The sequence below is a fragment of the Rhipicephalus sanguineus genome, chromosome 2, assembly GCF_013339695.2.
Source record: "Rhipicephalus sanguineus isolate Rsan-2018 chromosome 2, BIME_Rsan_1.4, whole genome shotgun sequence".
NCBI classification, from domain to species: Eukaryota; Metazoa; Arthropoda; class Arachnida; order Ixodida; family Ixodidae; genus Rhipicephalus; species Rhipicephalus sanguineus.
The window spans coordinates 1,383,097-1,410,935 of NC_051177.1; the positions used below are offsets into that span (position 1 = coordinate 1,383,097).

General features: G+C 49.1%; 2 protein-coding genes and 1 long non-coding RNA gene across 4 annotated transcripts in view; 1 reads left to right on the top strand and 2 right to left on the bottom strand.

Moving 5' to 3' along the window:
- The window catches only part of LOC119382338 (transmembrane protein KIAA1109 homolog), a 961,129-nt gene that overhangs the window by 396,240 nt on the left and 537,050 nt on the right, over positions 1-27,839 (top strand). The gene's annotated exons all lie outside the window — the stretch shown is intronic.
- LOC125757075 (uncharacterized) lies at positions 19,270-20,733 on the bottom strand. Its single transcript, XR_007415023.1, has 3 exons — positions 20,289-20,733; positions 19,513-19,720; positions 19,270-19,423 (listed from the first exon to the last, which is right to left on the bottom strand). It is a non-coding gene; the product is annotated as an uncharacterized LOC125757075 (long non-coding RNA).
- On the bottom strand, positions 25,736-27,707 carry LOC125757073 (uncharacterized). The gene is made up of 2 exons (XM_049412185.1): positions 27,634-27,707; positions 25,736-26,740 (listed from the first exon to the last, which is right to left on the bottom strand). The coding sequence occupies exon 2, from the start codon at positions 26,510-26,512 to the stop codon at positions 25,952-25,954; it is 561 nt and encodes a 186-aa protein (XP_049268142.1). The 5' UTR covers positions 26,513-26,740; positions 27,634-27,707; the 3' UTR covers positions 25,736-25,951.

A 27,839-nucleotide genomic window follows, 5' to 3' on the forward strand; every position in this document is an offset into this window, starting at 1 on the left:
TTTCCAGACTACTTTGTCCACAGGGAAATGTGCTGTGCAAGCAGAAAGAAGAAAAAAAGGGAGACAGGGTAGAGCATCGGACACGCAATTTGAAGGTTCAGATCCCACTGACGGGATTTAAGGCTGCCGGATTCTAAACCAGAAGGCCGTCAGTTTTGCGGCCGGCCGAAGGACGAAACCGAAGCTAGCCGGCGCACCACTGTAGTAAAGCATAAAATCAGAGACAGCGGCATATCAAAAATTTTCCACGTATTCCCGCAGTGTGTCAAGCAAGAGAAATGATTGAAAAAGGTGTGCACTTTAATCATACAGGCAGTGATGTGCATGTACCTCTTTGACCGTTATTGGGCGTCATGGGGCTGACTTGGCGGCAGCAGGGGCAGCGCAAGAAAGCCGTGTTAAGCACGTTCTGTATTTCTTCTACAGATACCTGTTCAACTAGCACAAATCGTTGACGCAAGACAAGGCAGCGCTTACGAAGCAGGAAGCTGACGACGACACACCCACCAGGGGATCCGTCCAGCTACCGCTACAAAAAGGCCTGCAACGCCGGTTGAACTTCACTTGGTGGAGCAGGGGCAGCGCAAGAAAGCAGTGTTAAGCACGATCTGTATTTCTTCTACAGATACCAGTTCAACTAGCACAAATCGTCGACGCAAGACAAGGCAGCGCTTACGAAGCAGGAAGCTGACGACGACACACCCACCAGGGGATCCGTCCAGCTACCGCTACAAAAAGGCCTGCAACGCCGGTTGAACTTCACTTGGTGGAGCAGGGGCAGCGCAAGAAAGCAGTGTTAAGCACGTTCTGTATTTCTTCTACAGATACCTGTTCAACTAGCACAAATCGTCGACGCAAGACAAGGCAGCGCTTACGAAGCAGGAAGCTGACGACGACACACCCACCAGGGGATCCGTCCAGCTACTGCTACAAAAAGGCCTGCAACGCCGGTTGAACTTCACTTGGTGGAGCAGGGGCAGCGCAAGAAAGCAGTGTTAAGCACGTTCTGTATTTCTTCTACAGATACCTGTTCAACTAGCACAAATCGTCGACGCAAGACAAGGCAGCGCTTACGAAGCAGGAAGCTGACGACGACACACCCACCAGGGGATCCATCCAGCTACCGCTACAAAAAGGCCTGCAACGCCGGTTGAACTTCACTTGGTGGAGCAGGGGCAGCGCAAGAAAGCAGTGTTAAGCACGATCTGTATTTCTTCTACAGATACCAGTTCAACTAGCACAAATCGTCGACGCAAGACAAGGCAGCGCTTACGAAGCAGGAAGCTGACGACGACACACCCACCAGGGGATCCGTCCAGCTACCGCTACAAAAAGGCCTGCAACGCCGGTTGAACTTCACTTGGTGGAGCAGGGGCAGCGCAAGAAAGCCGTGTTAAGCACGTTCTGTATTTCTTCTACAGATACCTGTTCAACTAGCACAAATCGTCGACGCAAGACAAGGCAGCGCTTACGAAGCAGGAAGCTGACGACGACACACCCACCAGGGGATCCGTCCAGCTACCGCTACAAAAATGCCTGCAACGCCGGTTGAACTTCACTTGGTGGAGCAGGGGCAGCGCAAGAAAGCAGTGTTAAGCACGTTCTGTATTTCTTCTACAGATACCTGTTCAACTAGCACAAATCGTCGACGCAAGACAAGGCAGCGCTTACGAAGCAGGAAGCTGACGACGACACACCCACCAGGGGATCCGTCCAGCTACCGCTACAAAAAGGCCTGCAACGCCGGTTGAACTTCACTTGGTGGAGCAGGGGCAGCGCAAGAAAGCCGTGTTAAGCACGTTCTGTATTTCTTCTACAGATACCTGTTCAACTAGCACAAATCGTCGACGCAAGACAAGGCAGCGCTTACGAAGCAGGAAGCTGACGACGACACACCCACCAGGGGATCCGTCCAGCTACCGCTACAAAAAGGCCTGCAACGCCGGTTGAACTTCACTTGGTGGAGCAGGGGCAGCGCAAGAAAGCCGTGTTAAGCACGTTCTGTATTTCTTCTACAGATACCTGTTCAACTAGCACAAATCGTCGACGCAAGACAAGGCAGCGCTTACGAAGCAGGAAGCTGACGACGACACACCCACCAGGGGATCCGTCCAGCTACCGCTACAAAAAGGCCTGCAACGCCGGTTGAACTTCACTTGGTGGAGCAGGGGCAGCGCAAGAAAGCCGTGTTAAGCACGTTCTGTATTTCTTCTACAGATACCTGTTCAACTAGCACAAATCGTCGACGCAAGACAAGGCAGCGCTTACGAAGCAGGAAGCTGACGACGACACACCCACCAGGGGATCCGTCCAGCTACCGCTACAAAAAGGCCTGCAACGCCGGTTGAACTTCACTTGGTGGAGCAGGGGCAGCGCAAGAAAGCCGTGTTAAGCACGTTCTGTATTTCTTCTACAGATACCTGTTCAACTAGCACAAATCGTCGACGCAAGACAAGGCAGCGCTTACGAAGCAGGAAGCTGACGACGACACACCCACCAGGGGATCCGTCCAGCTACCGCTACAAAAAGGCCTGCAACGCCGGTTGAACTTCACTTGGTGGCAGCAGGGGCAGCGCAAGAAAGCCGTGTTAAGCACGTTCTGTATTTCTTCTACAGGTTAGCACCTTTTTCTTCGTTAGTTTCACGAATTTTTTTTTCGTTTGCTGCCTCTACTTGCTGCCTCTACTTGCTGTTCCATATACTGACCGTGTGCATGAAATATTTTTCCTTTTCTTTGTTTGCATTTTGTCACTTGAAGCGATGCCGGATGATTTTCGAGAGGAGCTCAGGAAAGAAATGCGCGATTTCAAAACAAAATTGGAACGCGAACTGAGGACAGAAATGCGTGAATTTCGGAAAAGTTTGGAATTCATGAATGATGAACTTGAAAAAACAAAGAAAGAACAGAAAGAACTTCTCACAGAAAATAAGGAGCTCAAAGAAACAAACGCGAAGCTAGCTGCAGATTGTGAAATGCTGAAAAAACAGAGCTCTGAACATGAGCAGCGGCTCACTCAGTGATGTGATAGCTGCGCCAGTTGCGCCAAACTGCGCCAAGACGTGAAAGCTGCTATATCCTGCTACATCTCCGCTGTTTTACACCAAAACTGCGCCAAGCTATAAGCACACTAGCGGAAAAACGTGCGCAGCGCGCCGGCGGCGGCAAAACGCGACACTCCAAAGCTGCCGCGCGGCAAAATTTTCATGCCGCGAGAGGAGTGTGTTCGTGCATCATTTTTCTCGGCACGCTGCCCGGCGCTTTCTGGGGACATGACCATAACCGACATAACCCTCTCCAGACTGCTGCAAATTGGCGTGACCCCCCAAAAATGCACCTTGGAAGGAGCGGCTCGCCGCGAGCTCGTGTGACCGCACCGCCGCAGCAACATAGAAGTAAAATTTCAGTTGTTAGTACAGCGATGTCCACGCCTGTCTTATTTTTGCACCCTTTTTTAAGTTCCGCTTAAGCGAGTGTTATACCCCTGTCACACGGACAACCTTAACCGTGGTTAAGCTGACCACGGTTAGGGGTAGTTACACAGCAGAAATAACAGCATGGTTTTGCAGCGATAAAGCGACATGCTACACAAGAGGCACATTGAGGCCACGAAGACGCATCGGAATTTAACGGGTGTACTGGAAACTCCAAAGACCTGCATATCAGACGTATTTGGACATGACAAAAATTGCAACCCAATCCGATCCAGGCTCTTTGCGAACCCAAGTAAACCAATTTAGGAGGCGTTGATGTAAACGTAACTGGCTGATACGAATTCGTGAAATTTCCCAGCCGAATTCCACTTTGTCGAATGGGCCGAAATTTGGATGTTCCGAACTCTTTTCCGCGTCGTGGCGGGTGATACGAACTTTGGTACCGAATCCGTCGAGCGACGGCTGCGCACACTGTCAGAACTGTGGTTATCGTTTGCCATAACCGCTGTGGGCGAAACCGCAGTCGCTCTTGACACTATCATGTATGGCGACGACGAAACTGACGGGAACGGGACTCTGAAAGTGCACGTGCGTCCAACGCCCACCCAGTCCAAGTGGCGCTGCTTCCCGCAAACTCCGCGGACAAAACAGCGGCAGATGCGATTATAGATAACAATACAGGCGACGCAGAACGTAGTGTTGAAGGCACGTGTGCAGCCAGCGCAGGCGGATTGAAAACGGAACTACCGTTTGCCGCAACCGCCGCGCATGAAACCACAGTCGCTATCAACGCGATCATCGATAGCGACTACAAGCTCCGAACGTACGCGGCTAACGCAGCGGTAGATTAAAGGCTATATAGTCGTAGAAAAAGGCACGAAGCAGTGGTGTAGCCAGGAGGGGCGCACCCCCCCCCCCCCCCGCCGAAATTATTATTATTTTTTTTTTGCTATGGCATACAGAGCCCAAAATGACACTTGACCGCATCTGCCTGCCACCCCCCCCCCCCCCCCCCCCCCCCAAGACAAAAATTTCTGCCTACGCTCCTGGCACGAAGCCTTTCGGCTTTCGTGTCGATCTTCGCTTGTCACTATGGTGGAGCGGACTTCACTTAGTTTTCAGTTGGCCTCATGCGAAGCTTTGACGCGCGCTTTCGCGGCAGCCAGCTGCGGCGTCGATCCCTTATTTGTCCGTTTACGTGTGTTCCAGAAAGGCATACGCGAGTTCTTTTGACAGAAATTATGTTTTGTGCGTATATTGTGGTTTGAAAACAGGCCTTGCTAGTCTTTTGATGATACCAAATTTTAGGCGATACGAATATTGTCGTTCCCCCTTCAGATTCGTATCACCGAGATTCTACTGTAGTTGGGAAACCCTACCTGCATTGTTATAGTTTGGCCACTCTAAGCCGTTATAAGACCGCAACGCCAATGGCAGCCTGCATTGACACCCTTGTCCAATGTTTACGCTTACGGGGCTGTTAGGTGATCCAATGGTGTTATGCAAACAGCCATTATTGGACAGAACTTTTTATTTCAAAACAGTTCCTCCTTATTTGACTATTTTGCTTGACACGGTTCATTTTTCCCCTTGGCAGTGAGCTTTTAGCTGATCCAAAAACTGTTTTTCCTGCTCCCAAATGCGTTTTTGGCTGCTCCAAAAGCCCTTTTACTTGCTCCAAAACGCACTTTTTGCTGCTCCAAAAATCTGCTCCAAAACAGCTTCAGTCAGTCACATCACTGCTCACTGCGTCGGAACAGTACTCACGCAACCGAAACATTGAAATTAAAGGCATACCCCAATCGAGCGATGAAAAGCTTCTTGATACTCATCATGTTGGAGAACTTTTGAATGTCCCCATTGATGAAAGCGACGTCGAAGTGTGCCATCGTGTTGTCTCAAAGAATGTAAAGGACACTCCAAACATTGTTGCACAATTTAAAAGCCGCTCTAAGCAGGACATGGTTCTTCAAAAGGCAAAGAAAATGCGCATAACAAGTGAAGATTTCGGTCACTCGCCAGGGACGCCTGTGTTCATAAACGAACACCTAAGCCCAGCCATGAAGCACCTGCTTGGCATGGCAATTGCGAAAAAGAAGGCTCAGAACTGGCGTTTTGTGTGGGCGAGCAACGGAAAGATTCTCGCCAGAATGGAAAAATCTGCTCCGGTAGTGCGCATTCGCACTGCGCAGGATATTGAAAAAATAGCGTGATCCACACCGCCCATTTCTATGTGTTTATATCTTCAAGATGGCTCAATCACCCGATGACGTCAATCAGTTATTCAAATCCCATGCAGGTACCATGCTCTCATGTTTTCATTTAAACATTCGCTCGGCAAGGCATAAAGAGGAAGAATTATCGGTCCTTTTAGATGCTATGGATTTTCAATTTGACATAATAATGTTAACCGAGACCTGGTATGACACAAACAGCAACATATACGAACGTAACGGGTATCGCAGTTTCTTTATAAATAGAGCTACACGTGAGGGTGGTGGCGTGGCTATCTTAGTAAGAAACAAACGTAAATCTGAAATTATTGCCGAAATCTGTACCATTACGAGCGATATTGAGTGTTTATGTGTATTATCTCACCAACAAGTTTTCTGTGTTGTATATAGACCACCAGACGGAAACTCGGCTTGCTTCATCGATCATTTAGATAAGATGCTAAGCTATGTCAATGACAATAGATATAAATTAATACTTGGGGGTGACATTAACATAGATCTATTGCAACCTTCGCATAATCGAGCTGCCCTTCTCAGTACTGTTGAATCAAATGGCTATACGCTTTTAGGAAACACTGCGACGTGCGTCACTCCTTGCACAGAATCATTGCTTGACGTGTTTATCACAAACATGAGCACAGAAAGCGTGATATCAGGAGTCTTGTGCTCCGGTATCAGCGACCACTTTCCTATTTACATGCTTGCTAGAACATCAGTAAAACATACGCTCCAGGATCCAGAACCAAAAATAACAACTCAGAAAATCACCGCTCAAACATTGCATGCTTTCCTATCAAAGCTACGAAAAGAAGACTGGGAAGAAGTCAGACGTAGTGAAACTGCAGATGCAGCTTACGAGGCATTTATTTCCATTTTTAAACGCATCTACCATGAGCATTTTATCCTAGTAACGAAGACTATAAAACACGGTAAGGGTCGTAAACGATGGGTAAACCGTGAATGCATAAAAAGAATTAAACAAAAAACGAGATTGTTCAAAAAGTTTCTTAAGAGCAGACTGGACACTGACTGATATATTTAAGCAATACAGAAATAAGCTAACCTCTTTCCTTAGAAGTGAAAAGAACAGATATATGCATGACCAGTTCCGCAGGGAATACTGTAATCAAACAGGAGATGTGTGGAAAAAACTCAATAAACTGTTAAACCGTATGCAACCGCCATCGACTGTCGATGATCTCGTTATAAACGGTAAGCGCATATGTGGAAAAGAACTTGCTGAAGCGTTCAATAAGTTCTTTTGGGATGCGGTTCGTATCGGACAGTGCGTTTCCTCTGCAACCTATGGTATTAAGGAAAATAAGCACAGTACAGTAGAACCCCGCTGATACGTTTTTGAAGGGACCGTAGGAAATAAACGTAAGAGACGGGAAACGTAAGAGCCGAAAAACAGGAAAAACGGCAAAATATTTAGTGGTACAGAATTTTATTTCAATTCTTACGAGCAGCACGAAAATTGGCACGCTCAGCCGCGATCTAGTCATGGATAGAAACGCGGAGCTTAGGACAGCCTCATCCACAGAAATGTAATCAACGTATGTGATTTTTTGAACACCAACAGCTGTAGGCATGAAAGAGCTAAGCACACGCAATCACGACCGGCGCGGCGAGTCCGACCGCGAACCGCACGCACGACCATGTGAGCTCCAACCAGCTCGAACTCCTCCCGTTCTCCGACAAATAACGATGATGATGAGTCTACGCCAATGCGATGGCAGAAGTGAATGCCAATCTCGAAGGCCTTGCTTTCGCAAACAATTACGTCATACACGCCATGTTTGTGCAATGCAAATCTCAAAGGCTATGCTTTTGTCAATAGTAAATGCCAATCTCGAAGGCCTTGCTTTCGCGAGCAGTTACGTCATAGACGCCATTTTTGCAATTTGAATCTCGAAGGCCATGCTTTTGTTTGCATCAATTGAAAGATTCTGTTGCTTGCGCCTCTCATGCGGCTAATATTACGGTCAAACGAGGCCAAGCTGCGTGAAAATGCACCATGGCCGCTCTCTTTGGTAGTCGCTCGGTCGGCTCCGGGCGCACTTCGCGACGTATCATACGGGAACGGTCCGACAGTTACGACGTAACAGCGGGGTTCCCAATACATTGTATCCTATGGGAGCTATGCCGGGACCGGCGGAAAACGACGTAACAGCCGGGAAAACGCAGCAGTGAGGAACGTAACAGCGGGGTTCTACTGTATTTATTTAGAGCCAACGGATGAACATGAGGTGCGAGGTATTTATGTGTCTTTCAAAAACAGCAGAGCTAGGGATATTGACAATATACAGATCGAGCCGGTGAAGTTTGTGCTTGACATAATTGCTCCTTTGCTTGCCCACATATACAACCTTGCAATAATAACGGGCTGTTTTCCGAAAATGATGCAGATCTCTAAAGTTAGTGTCCTGCACAAAAAGGGCGATAAGAATGAGTTGTCGAATTACAGGCCGATTTCTATATTGCCAATATTTTCAAAAGGCCTTGAGAAGATCATTCATAAATGAGTAACAAAATTTTGTCACGCTTTCAATCTAATTAATAAATCTCAGTATGGCTTTCTCCACGGCAAATCAACTGAATCTGCACTACTGACCCAGAAGGAAATCATCCTTAAGGCTTTTGAATTAAAACGGATATGTGTAGGCATTTACATAGATTTTTCAAAGGCGTTTGACACCATGCAACATTGTTAGAAAAGCTGCAACTATATGGTATTCGCGGCACGCCACTGCTCTTGATAAAATCCTACTTGAAGCATAGGTTTCAGTGTGTCAGCTTAGGATTTCATCGTTACAGCAGGTAGTCACTGGCGTTCCGCAAGGAAGCATATTGGATCCTTTATTGTTCATCCTTTACATAAACGATATAAACACTATCAACAAAGCACCAACTTATGTAATTTACGCTGATGACACCAGCCTATTTTTCACTGGAAAAAATCTGCAATGTTTAGCACCTCAAATAAATAACGCCCTTGAAGACATACAAAAGTGGAGTAAAGAAAACTCGCTGTTGATCAATGATGAGAAAACAAAGGCCGTTCTTTTTCATCCGCGTCAGCTTTCAGTCACCATTGATAGTCCTTTATTTTTAGGCACGGCGCCTATAGAATTTGTGAACTCAATAAAAATTTTAGGTGTCCTGTTTCAAAAAAAATATGTCCTGGGACGATCATTTTGACCACGTTCAATCTCACATGGCTAAAAGTGTGGGTGCTATTGCAAAATTTCGACACATTCTGCCTGTATTGATAAAACTCATGCTCTACAACATGCTTTTTTTATCCCACATAAACTATTGTTTTTTAGTGTGGGGAAATTCCACACAAAGAAATAACCATAGAATATTTATGTTACAAAAAAGAGCTCTTCAGTCTGTAGCTAACGTTAAATATCGTGTGCATACAAAGGAATTGTTTCATCGTTTTAACGTTGTACCCATAGAAAAATATTATGATTGGAAACTAGCTATCAAATATAAAAAGTCAGTTTATAAAAATCAACATGACCTTCTAAATCTCGCTAACCTGAGAGGAAATGCTCCTTTCTATTCTCTCCGCAAACAAGACTTTTGGAACATCCCCTTTTGCCGAACAGAATACGGACGACAGATGTTGCAGTATTGTTTGCCTCACTTACTAAACACACTCCTCAGTAGTGAAATAGAATTAGAGAAACGCAGTATAAGTGATATTAAAAAACACTTCCTGTAACTAATCTCCGTAAAAAAAAAAAATTGCTGTACTGTATGATGAGAGATGTATTTTCATTGTTTTTTGTTTGTTTGATGTTTGCCTGTTGTTATGGATTAATTATTCTGTCAAATAATTATCTTTAGCGATTAACTATCTGTACATATATACATTGACACATACTCTTTATCTTTGTAATCGTAAATATTGTAGAAACAAGGTTTAAAGTGTCACGTTAACCACTTTTTCCTCCTTTTTCTTTCTTTCTTTTTTTTTCCTCATGTAACGCGTTGGTTTGATTTTGTGATAGTATTTGTGACAGTATCTTTTCGTGTATGTAACGCGCTAGTTTGTTCTTTGATTGCATTTTGACATCCTTGTGTGTCCCTACTGTATGCCCTGTATATGGGGTCTTGGGCTTTCCTCAGGCGAATTGTATCGCTTTTTTGCCCAAGCTTGCCCACATCTTCAGGATGTAAATAAAACTGATTTGATTTGATTTGATTTGAACGGATGACGGTACATGTACGTCTTTGACTCTGAAAGGGTTAATGCTTGGAGCACATAACATAGCAAACAGAGTCTTTTTTTTTAAGTTTTCGGAATTTTTTTTTTTTTGTGCATGACCATTACATGGCCATGTTCAAAACAATGGAGTTTAGTGTACTGTAAAGTAAAAAAACAGTCAGCCAATCATAAAAGCGTTTCCTATGCTGTGATTCTTGTGCTTTCTGTTGTTGATCTATGTGTGATTTGAATATTTTTGTGCCGTGGTTATTTGTCTACTGTAGTAAGAACGAAAGAGTCTGTTTTCGTAATTATCCACTCAAATAATGAACCTACACAGAAAGTAACAGCAATTTTGGAATCACAAGAAGCAATGAAGCAAGCATGCCAACTTTTATCATTTTTATTTTGGCCAAAACTTTGTTTGGACTTATTTACACAATTTGTGAGGACGTCGTGTGAATTTGTAGTGCGGAGGCTCCTTGCCATTCGCATTCCTTTTATTCATATGTGGTTCATTTTTAAAATGCCACAATGACCCCAACAAGTCGGTACACATTGTTGCAGGGACAGCGCTGGTTTATGTAACAGCAGCTTGGCATTGCAGTTTTCACGTGACCTGTTATGCACACTCAATGCGCGGACAGTTTCCATTGTCAATTCCTGTTTGCAGTTTGAAACGTTTGGAGTTTCTTTCTAAAATTTTATGTGAGCAGCCAGCAAAAGAGAAGTATCAGTTGCAGTTATTGGATTTCTACGGACTTTGTGGGGTTTGAATGAGCCGCACTCATGGAACACACGGACACAGTGACGCCATTGAGCAAGCGAACATGTGGACATTTATTGACATCTTTTACAAACAGCAAGCTTGCCAGCTGAATCTAATATGTAAATAGTAACATGACAAATACGCTAATACAATGCCAATAAAAACACTCTGAGAACATACCACATACAATGCATCGCGATTGCGCTGCTGCGGACGAGCCGTGGAACAGGCCTCCCATGAGAGACAACCATGCACGTGTTAGCCTTGTGTCAAAAGATTGACCACACTATGTCAGAGGTTGACAAGATGTCCCACATTTTAAAGGGTATTGCACACGAGTTCAATCTGCTCGTTTTTACCAAAGTCACGACCATCGACTCTGTAATGAAGGATTGTCGCCACCTGGAGCAAGCGAAGAGTCGGCGCATTCCATACCAGTTCCATCGTCTCCCCAACACCGCTGCAACGTCGTCTTGCGAAGGAACCCCTTTTCAGCCATCCACAACTGAAGATGTGACGCGCATTGTCCGACGCAAACTCGAGGCCGTGTGCCCGGCTGATAAATAAACCGACGTTGTCTGAGACATTGGCCCCCGGCCCCCGCTATCTCCCTTATCCAGGTTGTTGTCCGCCACGAATTCGCTAACCTGGTTCTGTGTTCAGCTGTATGTGCCATGAACAATACTGATGCCTCCATAGCCTCTGTAGAGAAAACACGCCGCCATCGGTACCCTGTTCGTTCCAGGAACCCGTCCGAATGGCGAACAGCAGATGATAAGCCGACCTGCTTCCGCTGTAATTGTGCAGGCCACATTGCTCATTACTGTCACAGCCAGTGGCCCTCTACTTCTAGCCCGTGTCCCGCTTACAGCGGCCCCTTCCGCACAATGAATCACCATTATCCGAACCACACTGAGTCTTTAGCATTCGCCGCCCCTGAGGCCTATGGCTGCCCCTTCTCGTCGTCGCCGCCTTCAAGCCATTCCTCTCATTCACCCATGCGTCGTGGCTCACCGTCGTGGCTCACCGTCATTTAGCCACCGCATGTCCGTGGAAAACTAGGCTGCACAGCTTCTGTAGGTGAAGCTCCGCTGTCGACCTTACCCAAAAATCCTCTGTTGCCCTTACGTCTACACCAGAACACACTTGAAGTACTTGTTGATGGCACTCCCGTTCAAGCTTTCGTCACAGGCGCTCACGTCTCTGTTATGAGTGTGGATCTTTGTCATAGCTTGAAGACGATTCTCATGCCACCCGTGACCAGTGTGGTACAAGTCGCAGATGGTGGCACAGTTCCTGTCGTTGGGATGTGTACAGCCCAGCTTACTGTTGCCAGCCATCAGATGGTCGTCCTTTTTACTGTTCTTGCCACATGCCCCCACGACCTCATACTTGGGCTGGATTTTCTGGCCGCCAATTCTGCGCTTATGGATTGCTCCGCCGGTGTGCTCCGCCTTGAACTGCCACAACTCAGCGACCCGCCGTACCAACCCTCGTGCCGATTACATTGCAGCGACTTTATTCATCTGCCCCCGCAAACTGTTACGTACGTTGATATGTTATGCTCACCAGCTGTACCAGACGGCGACTACTACGCTGCGCCTCTTCCCGACTTGCTGCTCACGCATTGTGTTGCTGTTCCCTATACGGTTCTCAGCATCACGGCTAACAGAACCTGGCTACCAGTTGTCAATTTCGGCTTCACAAATCAAGTGCTTCCACAAGGCATTTCCATAGCCCACCTTTGTTCGCTATTAGATTCACAGGTCGAAGCTTTCGCCTTGGATGCCATTGTTCCTGCACAACAGACACCACCGATAACAAATGGTGGCAGCCGTCAAATTTTAAACATGATCTCCGCTGACCTTCCGCCTGAACACATTGAAGCCCTGCAGTGCGTTCTCGGGTCCTACCAGGACATTTGTGATTTTGGTGACCGACCTCTAGGGCAGACGTCCGTTGCCCAGCAGCGCATACACATGGGTGATGCCAACCCTGTTCACCGCCGCCCCTACAGAGTGTCTGCGTCTGAGTGGAATGTCGTCCAACAAGTAAACAAGATGCTAGCGGAGGACATTATACAGCCGTCCTCCAGTCCCGGGGTGTCTTCGGTAGTGTTAGTTAAAAAGAAGGACGGATCGTGGAGCTTTTTGTGTGGACTATTGCCACCTCAACAACACCACAAGGAAAGACACCTACACTCTACTGCAAATTCACGACACTCTTGATTGTCTGCATGGTGCCGCATACTTCTCTTCCATCGACCTTCATTCCGGATATTGGCAGATCGCTGTGGATCCCGTGGACCCAGAGAAGACGATTTTTGTAACACCTGATGGCCTCTACCAGTTCAAGGTACCAGTTCAGGCCTTTCAGCCTATGTGATGATCCCGCCACATTCGAACGAATGATGGACTCCCTGCTTCACGGATTCAAATGGTTTATGTGTCTATGTTCTTTTTCAAGCAATCCCAGAACCCCCCGCGGGCGCGCGAAGCACTATGGGAAAAGTGTGTACGGCGAGCCCGCCGGCTGTTCCGTCGCTCGCTGCTCGTTGGCGCCGTGGGAGCACCAAACGAAAAAAACGCTTCGCCGCTGGGTGACTATTATTAAATCAAAAGGACATGCTTCTGGGCTAGTTGGTGCGTATATTGCTTAGGTACAGACGACTGTGGCGCGAAATACATTTCTTGAAAAAGGGAGAAGCAGAAGAGAAGACAGAGAAGCGCCAACTACCAACTGTTTAATGACAGACTACGAAAGGTACAGTAAAAAAGGAAACATTTCCGCACATGCGTGAACAGTGAACATCAGACATGCAGCGACATGGTCAAGCCAACATAGTATCTATAGGAAGCGCATTTTTGTCGAATACAAAGATATCGAAGTGTTACTGACACAATCAGAACCTTTCTTTTTGATGTAGAAAGCTTCCAGCAGCTCTCTAGCCGTTTGTTGTCTGCTTCTGCCAAGAATCAGTACTTGCGCAAAGCATGGTTCACATCCGCAGGAGTTGCAATGCGCAGGAAGGCGCGCCTGATCTCTCTTACCAGATTGAGGGAGCATGCCAACAGCTTAGGTTGCTTTGCGCAAGTACTGATTCTTGGCAGAAGCAGACAACAAACGGCTAGAGAGCTGCTGGAAGCTTTCTATATCAAAAAGAAAGGTTCTGATTGTGTCAGTGACACTTCGATATCTTTGTATTCGACAGAAATGCGCTTCCTAGATACTATGTTGGCTTGACCATGTCGCTGCACGTATGATGTTCACTGTTCACGCATGCGCGGAAATGTTTCTTTTTTTACTGTACCTTTCGTAGTCTGTCATTAAACAGTTGGTAGTTGGCGCTTCTCTGTCTTCTCTTCTGCTGCTCCCTTTTTCAAGAAATGTATTTCGCGCCACAGTCGTCTGTCTACTACACATGTCTCGCACATGCATGTATCTCTACGCATAAAATGCGAACGGAATGATGCAGTCCGTGTAGGTATTACCGAGCGGATGTATACCGGATGTAGCAGTTAAGCGGCATGCAAGTTATCATGTCCCGATACACGCAGTCAAAACGTGCTATCGTGGGCAATGTGACCTGGAAGACCGAATTCGTATTTATTCAATGATTACTTATTCACAAGCCGCTATGGCATTTAATGCCATAGCGTCTCGTGATCGGGTTTAACCAAACTTTAGAGAGGTGTTACAGTGTTCAGGTATACAGATGATTATTTGATTTCATTTGACAAGTCACGCGCTGTACAGATGAAGTGAGCACATTCTAAACGTTTTTAAGGAAGAAGGGATGGGACTATATTTCACTTGCGAGATGCCTTGCTCTGATAATTTGCACTTTCTTGATACATGCTTTTAAGTTTCACTGCGGAGCACGTTTGCAGGCAGTATAGCCCGCGTTCAGCGAAATCGGTGTTTAATTTCGCGTCGGCGCATTCGAATATTGTTAAACGAGGAGTTGTGATGTCATGATTTCGCACAGCATTGGAAAAAAAAAAAACTTGCGCACATAAGATGAGCAGTGGTTTCCAGCTGCAAAGTAGTCAAAGAGACGGGATATCCTGCGTATCGTTGTATCGGTTTGCGAAAATCTGCTCGCATGGCAAAGAAAGATTAACACGGACGTCCTCCATCCGTCAGTAATGAAGAAACTAGAAATATTGCAGTTATTTGTATAAGAAGTCGCATGGCCTGAAGAACGTAGGGAAGCGATGTGGGGGTGAAGCTTGTGTTTGCCGCCTCAAATAAGCTAAGTCGCATGTGGCAGGGGTCTGCGGTGGGCAAAGAAAAATGTGGTCAGAGGCATGCCGATTGTTTTGCAAATTGTGTATAGGAGTTAACCGCAAATTTCTCTTTCTTGTGTCCACATGTACATCAGTCAGACTGGTCGATGTATGTTACGAAAGCTTCGATTACAATTAGAACAAGAAGTTTATTTACAGAATTTACAACTGTCTGGAGACGTGATTCTTGGTTCGTGGCTCAAAAGTCTCTGCTCCGTCTTCGAAGTTCCCCCACACCGGCCACTCTCTCACCCTCGTGGTATTTCTCCTGTTTTGCTTCCATTTTCACTTGTTGAACGCCACGTGCGCAGTCCAGATGCCTTTCCAGGAAAGCCCCACCACCCCGTCCCGGGTTTCGGCCGTGCTTGAGAGGGCGGTGTGGTGTACAGTTACGTTGACCGGAGGGGAGTACTGCGTGCCTGCGGTGGGGGGCTGTGAGAGACGCTTTACGACCCTGTAGAAAACGGACTTGTGTCCCAACGCTGAGATGTTTCGTCTTTGGGGACCCCGCGGGAGGCTACTGTTGGTTGGGGGCCCCGCGTGAGGCCACGGGAAATCCTTAACATACTCCCCGCCCAATGAGCGTAGCTCATTGACCTCGAGCCTCTAACAGATGAATAAGTTAAACAGGCCGTCGTACGTTCTTTCCCCCAGGCAGGCGTATCATGCAGGCGTGGGTGCGTCCATCGCGTCCCGGAAAAACTTCAATAATCCTGCCAACCTTCCACGTATGCCGTGGGTGAAAGTCATCATGTAGCAACACCAGGTCGCTGACCTGCAAGTCACTTGCTGCTGCCGGAGTGGCGTGGTGATGTGATCTTAAAGAGCACAAGTACTCTGCTCGCCAGCGCTTCCATAGTAGATCAGATAATTTCTGGCGATACTTCCACCGACGCGCTAGTTCGTTGGCGTTAGAAGCAGTCGATTGTTCTCCGCGAGTCGACAGGTCGGTGACTGTTTCCAAATGGATTGCTCTGGTGACAGCGCATGTGAGCAGTAAGATGTAGGACTTCTGTATCTTGCCATCAGTTTTCGTGAGCACTGGTCCGGCGAAGTCGAGGCCCGATACCATGAAAGGTGCCGCTTCAGATGCCCTGTCTCTAGGTGGTGGCGCGACAGGCTGCGTTGCAGCCTTGCTGCTCATCTTCTTGCACACAAAACAACGGTTCAACACCTTCTTTACTGCCTGTCGAACTCGAACGATCCAAAATGTCTCCCTTAACTGCGTCAATGTGTCCAAACAGCCAGCATGCAGCAGCCGCCGGTGTTCGTTCCGTATCAGGAGCTCCACGAAGTGATGTGATGCGGGCAGGACGATGGGGCGCGCCGTTTCATAGGCCAAATTCGATTTCTGCAAACGCCCCTTTAGCCGCAACAATCCGCTGTCATCGATGAACAGTTCCAAACTTTTGAGGTCTGGCTGTTGTTTGAGGCGGCTGTTTGACTCAACGTTGCTCCGTGCGTCACCGAACGCTTCTCTCTGCACCTGTCGGGTCAGAAGATCCCGCGCTTCCCGAATTTCTTCAGCACTGAGCGCGCCATTTCGCCTCTGGGCGCCGTGTTTGCAGTTATGCGTGAACCGACGCACCCAAGATGTCACTCGTAACAAACGATTCAAGTCGCTGATGCGCTCGATGTCTATGAGAAGTGGGGGGGCAGTCGCGGAGACACTACCGACTGCCGTCTTGGTCAACCTTCGCTTTTCGTGGATGATTTCTGCGGGAACGTCAGCAACTACGCAAGGTCGATCTAATGGCTTCCAAGGGAGGCTTGACTCGTAGCGGCCGTTGACAAAGCTCAATGAATGAAAATCGTGCCTCACGTGTTCGTCGTCCCCCGATGGGCCGTCCTTCGTCGAGATGCCGAGGCTCTCTAATTCCCAGGAGGCTCGGAGCTCGTTGGAAAGGCTGGACGCCGGCTCCACCACCCCGGTGCGTAGGACGGCCACCGTCGAGCAACACACGGTCGAAGCCGCCTGCGGAATTGGGCCCTGCAGAGTCCATCCAAAGTCAGTGTTCAGCGCGACCAGCGCTCCCTCAATAGCTCGCACTTCACCGCTCACGATACGCCAATAGCTGTCGGCTCCAATGAGTATCTCAATGTCGCTGCGGTCACCGCGGGTCGGTGATATCGCCACGTCTGCCAACTGTAGATCAGCCACTCCGGGGAGGTGATGCACGTCGCTTGGTAGTACCATTTTGTCGGAGCAGATCTCCTCGATCTCGAGCGCCTCAACGCAATGCTCCTTGCGGCTGTACTGGCTCCGAAGCCACACTCGAACTAGGCGTCGCTTGCTCTTCATGACGTTAGCAGCCCCACCGAACGGATAGATAGTCACCCCTTCGTCACCGATCACCTCCAGGTTCAGTTCTCGAGAGAGGCTCTCGGTGACGAATGAGCGCTGGCTGCCCCCATCAAATAGACAGCGCGCCAGGCGCTTTCGGCAGGGACCGTCGACCCATACTTGCGCCGTTTGCAGCAGAACCGAATTCTTGCTGCTGTTGCTCAGCGAAGCCGTCGAGTGGAGCTCCGCAGCGGTCTTCGGTTCAGAAGAGGGCACGGGAGGGTCGCAGAGGGAGGTAATGTGGCGACGACCACATTTCGCGCACCGGATTGTCCAATTTCTGCACGCTTTCGTCATATGCCCTCTTTTCGCGCAACGGTAGCACCTCGCCGCGTTCCGCAGCCTCATCTTCTTTTCCTTTATCGGTATGGGAGCAGTGCATTCAGCCCCGTCATGTGAGGGAGAATCACAAAAGGGGCACTTTTCATTCTCGTGTTGCACACTCACTTTAAGGCTGGCGGCAGAACCCTTTCCTTTGATGTAATCCGGATGCTGATCTTTCGGAGGGTGACTCTTGGCCGGCTCATGTGGAGTTTGTGTGTTGCCTGCGTGGGCCCTTTCACGGCTGTCCAGTTCCAGGCGAAGCGAGCCAAGAATCGCATCTAGAGTCGAGCTGTCGAGCACATCCTTGTCCGTTGCGTGGGTCTTGTGGAACTCAACAGCCCACTCGGTGGGCAGCACACGAAACAAAACCGCACACAGCATCGCACCATATGTGTCCGGTTGAACACCCAAATTCTTCAGCCCAGCGACGTTTCTCTGGACGTTGTCGTGTAGGCGACGGAGCGCGTTAACGTCATCCAGCCGTTTAACTGTCTGCAGATTCAACAGCTGCGTGAGGTGCTCCTGCACGAGCACGTCCTGTCGGCCGAAACGCTCCTTCAGAGTCTTTATGGCGTAGTCGTAGTTCTGTTCACTGGCCTGGATGTCACTCACCGCTGCAGCAGCTCTGCCTGTCAGCACCGCACGCAGGTATAAGAATCGCTCGATGTTCGAAAGGGTGCAGTTTTCATGGACAGCCTGTCGGAATTGCTCCCAAAACGGCTGCCATCCAACTCGGTCGCCATTGAACTTTTGAAGTTCCAGTTTCGGTAGCTTGAGGGGGCTTGCACTGCTGGTGGACGATAAGGCCGTTGTACTTCCGTTCACCGTACCTCCACCAGACAGGCTCTTTCGTTGCAAGTGCTCAAGACGGGTCCGCATACGTGTAATGAGCGCCTGGTACTTCCGCACGCCCGCGCACTCCTCGGCGAAGTCGTCGTCGGTGACATGCGGGTCGATGAGCGCGTCTTGATGCTTCAGATCTTTGGCGATGACCTCCAATTCAGCTTATTTCCGCGATGCGGTCCTCGTGCTCTGGTTCCAGGTCATCGGTTGTCTTCAGCAGCATAAGCTCATCGCTCAGCTTCTGCAGGTCGACGCGCGCCAAGCTCCTCTTTGTTTGTAGACGCTCCATCTTCGATCAGTACAGTTGCATCTGTTCTCGTTGAACTTCTTGTTTCCGTTGAGCTTCCCGGGTTTCGGCACCAAAATGTTACGAAAGCTTCGATTACAATTAGAACAAGAAGTTTATTTACAGAATTTACAACTGTCTGGAGACGTGATTCTTCCCTAGTGAAAATGTGTAACTGGGAATCCAACTGGTTTCAACTGGTTCCAGTTCAAATGGTTTAAGGAACACATTTCCAGTACCTAACTGGTCCCAGTTGCCAAATGGTCCCAGTTGCCTACTGGTTCCAGTTGCCTACTGGTTCCGGTTGCCTACTGGTTCCAGTTGCCTACTGGTTCCAGTTGCCTTCTGGTTCCAGATGCCATCTGGGACCTGTCTCCACCGATGTAATCATACTCCACTCAGCTCAAGTACACTTGAACTTGTGGATTATTGTGATAACACCTAAGACATTCGAAAGAAGCATTTAAGGTTTTAATATATATTTATTGAAACAAATAAATTACATTTCAAAATAAGCTTGCGGAAAAAAAATGTTCATAATGCCGGACTGCGCACAACCTCCCTTTCTCTTCGGCGCTCAGCCTTCACACTATCCTGGATTTTTTCAGACAGCACATTGGTCAAGTTGGTTGCTGCCGCCAGCGCTTCATTTTTTGTTGAGCGGGCCCAATGGGCAAGGGTCGCTGAAAAATAAAGAGTTCATACCTTGTTAAACAGATTAAAAGTATTAGTAATAATAATTCACCACAAGGTATATACACAGCAAACCAACCTCCAACGACGTTGACCTTCTCCGGGGTCAGTGCGGGTTTGGGGTCTTCGCCGAGGTTCCTTTTGCATGGGTGCACATTCAGTGCAAAGATTTCCTCCGCTCGGCTTTCATGCAGTGCTGTATTTTCTCAACCAATATACTGGTGAAGTTTCGGGCTGCGCAGCTGATGAATCTGTGCCATTCACCCGTGACCAATGAAACAGCGTTGCTGCAAAATAAGAGGTAACATGTTTCATGCATGTCTCAGAACAGTCATATCAATTTATAGATATACACAGCAGACCTACCTTCTAACAATTCACACGACAAACAGTGTCTACAGAGATCATGCGCTGCATCTATTCCGAATTTTTAGAAGTCGAGTTTATATATCAGCAAAAAATAATAAAAAAACACCATTATTTTCACTCGAATTCATATGCCTACACATGCAACAGGTTCAGAAATATTCATTTAGAGTGCAAATACGGGCCCTTAGCGCTTTCTTTGAACGTCGCGGACAGTTACGAGTACACTTCATAGTTATTTAGCATGCCGTTCAAAGCACAAGTATTGCACGGCACTCATTTTCTGTGATGCTCCCAAACAAATGGCAGCAAGTTTGCGAGCACTCCGCACAAACCCATAAACAAACTTAGCTAGAGCAGTATAGAAAGCATTTGTTTACAATGCAACGTTCCATCGTCTCAACACTCAAAGCACTCTGCCTGCATTATATCTACATCTTCTCTAGGATACTGAACAACTAGCACTCGAAGCATAAATGGTATAATTACCTTCAAACGGCTGCATCGCTGACAATTGGCAGGCAGCATTCCGCACACAATGGGTCCATATATCCGTCTTGTCACAGGCGTAAACACTTGTCCGGCGTTTGCCTGAAGTCAAAGTCTTCCACAGATGAAGCTGCCGAACACTAATTCGACAAAGTCTAATTTACGCACGCCATGACTGCACGTTCCTTTTGAAAAACAGCACAACTAAGCAGCGCGACCACGGACCACCGAGCGCTCGGTAGCTAGCCCTCGTCCCATGTGGTGTACGAAACTAGCATCGCTGTTTTTCTAAATTTTATGTCTTTGTTATCCAGTTTCTTTCTTCCATTAAATATTGCCGAATTGGCACGAAATAATTCATTTCAGTTTATTTTATATGTAATCTTTATGCTTGATTACTTTACTGCTTCGTTCAATGTTTGAGCCTATGAGATACGGGACTAATGTGACGGCAGTCGATGTAGAGAGGCTGCGTTTGTGTAGTTTGTGCAACGGTTTGTGAGTGGGTTTGTGTCGGCAGCATGTCGGCAGTCTCAGCTGTGGTAGCTTTCGGCACTGGCACTAGCTACTCCATTTTTCGTTCTCGTACGGAAGTAACCGCTGTGCTGCACACAAGACTATTAAGCATGGCATGCTCCCAGCGAGACGACGGCAATATTAACACCCCCACGTCAATTGGGCCCGCCTCGGTTGCGCGTATTGTCACCGTGATGGACGTAAAAAGATTGACAACAGCTTTTTAATGTTAGTTGAATGTACCGATGCTAAAACAAGCGTACGCTTGTGTGCACTGTGTTGCGCATTTGCGCAACGGAATAATCCACGATAATATGATTTTAAAAAATACATATATATCAGGTGAGGTTAAGGCTGTATATATTAATGTAATGGGGTTTAAACAACACGAAGAGGATGACGTCTAAACAAGAAAAGATAATTCATTCGCAAACCATGAGATGCTATTTTCTTATTCTCTCATTGTCCTAGGAATATTACTAGGCCAGTGATGGTACCCTTCTGCGAATAGGACACAAAAAGCTCTTAGATAAAACCCATTTACTCAAGTGCGCATGCTGCGTATGCGTTCAATTATCTTTCTTCTTTCACTTTGAAGAACCGTACAACCAGGACAACTGGTCGCACTTCCAGTTAGGGCGCAACTGGGACCACTTGCTTCCAATTTAACTGGTTATGGTTTCCAACTGGGATCAGCTTCTTCCAGTTCAACTGGTCATGGTTCCCGTTGGTGGCCAGTTGAGCTGTAACTGGAACCAGCTGCTAACTGGGACCAGTTGCAACTGGAATTAACTGGGACCAGTTGAGTTGTAACTGGGACCAGCTGCTAACTGGGACCAGTTGCAACTGGAATCAACTGGGACCAGTTGTTTCCCAACTGGAACCATTTGGTCCCAGTTGATACCAGTTGAAACCAGTTGGATTCCCAGTTACTCATTTTCACCTGGGTTGGTTCGTGGCTCAAAAGTCTCTGCTCCGTCTTCGAAGTTCCCCCGCACCGGCCACTCTCTCACCCTCGTGGTATTTCTCCTGTTTTGCTTCCATTTTCACTTGTTGAACGCCACGTGCGCAGTCCAGATGCCTTTCCAGGAAAGCCCCACCACCCCGTCCCGGGTTTCGGCCGTGCTTGAGAGGGCGGTGTGGTGTACAGTTACGTTGACCGGAGCGGAGTACTGCGTGTCTGCTGTGGGGGGCTGTGAGAGACGCTTTACGACCCTGTAGAAAACGGACTTGTGTCCCAACGCTGAGATGTTTCGTCTTTGGGGACCCCGCGGGAGGCTACTGTTGGTTGGGGGCCCCGCGTGAGGCCACGGGAAATCCTTAACAATGTATTAATACGCGCCTCAGCGAGCATCGAAATTCATTGAATGGAGCCGTCTCATCTCGCGTTGCTATGTCAGTCATGAAAGTGTAATCCCATCGTAGAAAGCACAGTAATCTTTTACCATCAACCTAATCAGACAACGCGAGAAATTTACGAGGCCTATCATGTCACAAATAACGCCACACTTTGTGTCAGTCAACCTTCTCAATCGTCACAAGACAAGGAATTCAACTATAATAATCGACTGTAAGCACGCGCCTTGGTTGTTTGACTTTTAGTGCCTCTTTATGACACGCGCGACGCACCCCCATTTTTGTATATATGCTATTTTTCACGCGTGCAATAAACTTTCAATTGTGTGTGAGCGCTGGTTTGTGCATTTGCTTCCTTGTACTGCTCCTTTCTTTTTTTGCTTTAAGTATTATTCCAACCCGTAGTTATAGCACCAACGAAGGTTAGCAGGCACTTATCGTTCGTTACATATATGGTGTGAGCGTCGCAATGAATGCATCTCATTCCCCCAAATGCCGACTACACTTTCTAGTGTACTTTTTAAATATCAGAACCTTACGCTGTACTCTTCGACAGTGTCGATGGACGTTGATTCCAAATGCATCGGCGAATCATAGGCCGCTCATGCACTTCATAGGCAACCGAGTTGTTTTTTTTTTGTTTTTGTTTTTTTTTTTCACTTATGCCGTAAGGCGCACTTGCGCCAAAAAAATTAATGAAAAGTGACGCTTCTGAGCCGCTCAACTGGTCCAGCAGTGGGACAGATGGAAATCGTCGAGAGGCCGTCGCAGCTAAACACTGAAGTTCGTGATTTAATTGCGCAGTAACATGTTGCACCTTGCCAATTTCACTGTGTCTAAGAGGTCCTGGCACGGCGCAAGCGGAAAGCTACAGCGCGAGGCCCGCGCGCTCGTCGCAACGGCGTACACACATTTCCCACGAGCACTTGCGCGCCCGTTGGTGGCGCTGGTGTGCTTGAAAAAGGTCTATTGTGTTTTCGCCCACGTTCGAAACACACCTTGAGAGACTTTCAGCCATTCTTGAAGTGTTCCGTCACCCCGGACTTCAGCTGAATTCGTCCAAGTGCCGGTTTGGCCGCCGCTGCATTACGATCCTTGGGCATATTGTTGATGCCTCCGGCATACAGCCTGATCCGGAAAAGATTCGAGCCGTGAAGGACTTCCTTGTGTCGACAACCACCAAAGATGTTCGCAGCTTTGTAGGGCTCTGCTCCTACTTTCGGCAGTTTGTCAAAGACTTCGCCATAATGGCTAGACCTCTGACGGACCTGCTCAAACAAGACATACCCTTTAACTGGGGTCCCTCGCAAGCAGAAGCTTTCTCCAAGCTAGTCACACTGCTGACATCTTCCCCTGTTCGGGCCCACTTCGGCCCTTCTGTGCCAACCGAAGTCCGCACTGACGCCAGTGGTTACGGAATTGGCGCTGTGTTGGCCCAGCGACAACGTGGGCAGAATCACATGATAGCTTATGCCAGCCGGCTGCTGTCCACCTCGGAGCGAAATTATTCAATCACAGAGCGCGAATGTCTCGCTCTGGTGTGGGCAGCTGCGAAAGTTCGCCCTTACTTATACGGCCGACCGTTTACAGTGCTCACCGACCATCATGCCCTTTGTTGGCTTGCCTCTTTGAAAGACCCCACAGGTCGTCTCGCTCGCTGGGCACTCTGCTTGCAAGAGTATTCCTACATGGTAGTGTACAAGAGTGGAAAACTGGACCAAAATGCGGATTGCCTATCACGCTATCCTGTGGCTGACGGGGACTCTACGAGCACTGGCTCCATCAACTGCGTATTTTCCCTCTCCCAGCTGCTTCGCCTTGGCGACGAGCAGCATCGGGATCTGCATACAAGTCGGATAATACAACGGCTGCAATCCTCCCCTCACGATGCCTCTGTGCTTATGTTTGCCTTCAAAGATAACACCTCATATCGGCGTAGTTTTTCACCCGCTGGTCCCGATCTACTGCCGGTCGTCCCAAAGCACCTGCGCTGCACAGGCCTCCGCAAGCTTCATGACGCCCCAACCACTGGTCACCTTGGCGTTTCTCACACGTATGACCGTGTGCGCCGCTGCTTCTACTGGCCTAGGCCTTGTATGCTCTGTGTGGCATTATGTCAGTGCTGCAAAAAGCCGTCGGGACTTCCTGCCAGGTATCTTCAGTCTATCGACATCTCTTCGGAGCCCTTCTTCTGAGTCGGTTTGGACCCTCTCGGTCCCATTTCCAACATCCACTTCAGGAAACAAGTGGGTTGGCGTTGCTGACCCGCTACGCAATCACGCGAGCCTTGCCAACCAGCTGCGCTACAGACGTCACTGATTTTTTACTTCGAGATCTTATTTTAGTACACGGTGCTCCACGACAATTGCTGACAGATTGAGGACGCGTACTTTCCTTTCTAAAGTTCGATATCCACCCAGTATAAGCTCACGACCTCGTACCACACCCAGACAAAGGAGCTTACAGAGCGCTTAAACCAGACCCTTACAGACATGCTTTCGAAATACGTGTCGACCGATCATCGTGACTGGGACCGTGCACTAGCCATACGTGACGTTCGCGTACAACTTCTCTCGGCGTGACACTGCTGGATACTCACCGTTTTATCTTTTGTTTGGACGCGAACCAACGTTGCCACTGGATACCTTCCTTCCGGCTGCTGCAGAGTCGACCACGGAACACGCACGCGACGCTATTGCCCGCACTGACCACGCTTGTCAGGTTGCCCGCAACAGATTGACGGCTTCGCAAAAAACACAGAAGCACCGTTACGACGAGTGGCATCGTGACGAACGTTGTCCAATGGGTTCCCTTGTTGTTCTCTGGTCCCATATGCGACGTGCCGGCCTCTCAGAGAAGCTGCTTGCTCTTACACGGGCCCATACACGGGCTTCGACGAATTACAGACGTTATGTACAGAATTGTCCCAGATAATCCCACAAACTCTTCTGCTCTGCTATCCCGTGACGTCGTCCACGTTGAAGAGGTTCGCTCTATGCACGGCTGGTGCAGAAGCCTAGCTCCGGTCCCAGCCGCAAATAGTCGTACCGTGCATGTGTCAACGTCCCCTTCCCGTAGCGCGAGTCATCGCAGCTACGACGGGTTCGGGCGAATAGGGCAACAGGCTAGAACAACAAACAACACTTTATAGTCCGCTCTAGTAGAAAACAAAGGGTAACGCTTACACCTTCGGTCGATGGTCGGCTCGCAGGGTCTTGGGGTGGTGAAGTGGTTCCCGGCAGGTCAGCAGAGCAAGAGAGCGCATCTCCCTCCCTGGTCGGCTGTTTTATCCACCTCCCGTCTCCCTCCCCACCGCGAGGGTTGTTTCCCTCGCAGGGCGAGTTCCCTTTCCCGCGAGCCGGGATGCGAGGATTGGCGCGAGGAGCGGCGGGAAAGAAGGGGTTGCCCGGAAAGGGGTGGCGGTGGGGCGGCGGAAAGGGGCCCGGAAAGGGGCGGCCCCTTTGCTCCCGCCGTCAGTTCGCGATCACGCCAGCCTTAAGGAAAGGAAATGGGCGCGCGTGGTCTCCCACATCCTCCTCCTCTTAAGAAAGCCCTCGGACGACAGAGACTGAACCATGAGAATAATAAAAAATGTTTTTATTCTTCCTCAAGGAGGGCCCGGTCGCGTCCATGCTCTCCTGCCCTGGCGGCTCTGACGTTGGTGCCGCCGGTGCCTCCAGTGGTGTCGCCGCAGCCCCTAGCATAGCCACGGTCGTGTCCTCCGTCGCCGTTACCGCTGCCATCCCGGCCTCCATCGCCACCGCCGTCGTCCTGACTTCTGCTGGCAGCCCTTAGGGCGGACCCACTCTCGCCGCATGGCCAGTGGCTGTTGTCAGCAGCCACTGAGCAAAGTCCGCCTCCCGGGCCGCCCGTGCCAGCATGGCCCTGGCCGCCTTGCTGGGGCGTTCCTCGGAGGCATCGCAGCTCGGTGGCAGGGTGTGTCCCGTGTGGCGCCAGTGCAGCTTGCTCTGCTCATGTGAATCGTGCACCATGACGGCGCCGCACAGACATAGCCGCGTCCCTGCGGGCACAGGGAGGCATGCCCCATTCGCCCTCCGGTCCGCATCCGCCACCGTCCTGCCTTGAAAAAGGCAGTACAGGCAGGCCAGAGGCGTCCCAACGCGGGCCCTCTCCTGCCGGCGCCAGGGCCTCGACGAGACGTACGCTATCAGGGGGTCCACTCCCTCCTGGCTCGTCCAGGTGGCCACATCCCGGTAGCGGCTGTGAGGCGAGGCGGCCGGCTCTCCCGGCTGGGCTTGATAAGCGAGGTTGATAAGTGGGCCTGTCTTGTGCGGGGGTTGGGCAGTGAGGCGAAAGGGCAACTGGGCATCAGTGGTTAAGTGGCAGGGCATACAGGCGGCTTTGTTGTCGCCTGCTGGGGCTCCTCCGCGAAGGTGTCCGCTGTGATGCCTGGGTGCGCTGGGGCCGCGACGAGGCGGTCTCCTCTCAGAGACGTCCCTGCGGCTATTGCTTCCATTTCAGTCCATCTGTTCGGTGAGAGTCGACACAGAAAAGGATTAACACTCGCAGATAACGTCGAAATCTGGGTCAGTTGGTACATGACGCTGAAGCAAAGACCACTCAAAAAGACGCTGGACAAGGGGAACAAGTGACACACACAACGACTGGGAACACTAGTCAATAACGTGTCACGTGTCTGACAAAAAAGAGAGGCAACTACATGTTGACAGGAACAAGAAGAACAGCAGGGTTTATTAACATGTCTTTATATAGGTAGTGGGGCCGGGGCAGTCTCAGTGATAAACGCACGGATCACGATAACACAGTCAACACGCTGTCACGAAAGCGCAGACAGCTTATATCGATACAGACCCTGGGGGGTAATGAAAACAACACTTCAGTGCATTTGATTGAAAGCAGCATCGTAATGAAGCCTCCTCGGAGGCTTGACTGTACGAGCAGACCTTCGTGGGCTTAGTGTCAGACCTGGACAAGTTGGTGACTCGTGGTGCACAGCACATGCGGGTGCTACGCTGTCCGTGGTGGACTGTTGTCGAGGCGAGCAACGATCGTGCTGGGGCAGCTGGCGAGACGTCTGGAGCTGATGAGCCGGGGTCATTTGGCTCACACTCGGAAGAAGTGTCGTCGCTGACGTCTACCGCACACCTTTCACCGGTTTGCAGAAGATGATGCCTGTTGCGCCTGAACAGCCGACAATCCACGGTTTGAACTTTGTACGACCTGGGCGCAGCAGTTGCAACGACTTGCTCTTTCTGTGTCCACGTTTTGTCCCCGAACCTCACGACCGATCCTTTAGGCAAAGGTGGTAGGGGCTTTCCGCTGCTCTTCTGCTGGCGCTTCTTCACGACGGTTGTCGGCACTGCAGAAAAATCAGAAAGATTAGATCTCGGGCATCTGCCCTGCAGAAGTTCCGCTGGCTATCGGCCATCCTCCAGTGGCATACAGCGGTAGGCCAGCAGGCCCAGCCAGAAGTCTTCGTGTGCGTGCACACATGTCTTCATTATACGCTTGACAACCTGGACCCCTTTTTTCGCTAGGCCATTAGATTGTGGGTAGCGAGGGCTGACCTGCGGATCCCGAGCCGAGTACTTTACCACTACGCCACGCTGACACTTGCTTGACGACTTGCAAAATGACTAGTCAACATACTAATACACCGTTAGGCTTCAGTTTTGTATGTCTCATACTGAAGACAGA

What these genes read in the sequence shown, in the direction of transcription:
- LOC125757073 (XM_049412185.1), bottom strand. Translation starts at nt 26,512, where the DNA reads ATGCCCTGCCACTTAACCACTGATGCCCAGTTGCCCTTTCGCCTCACT.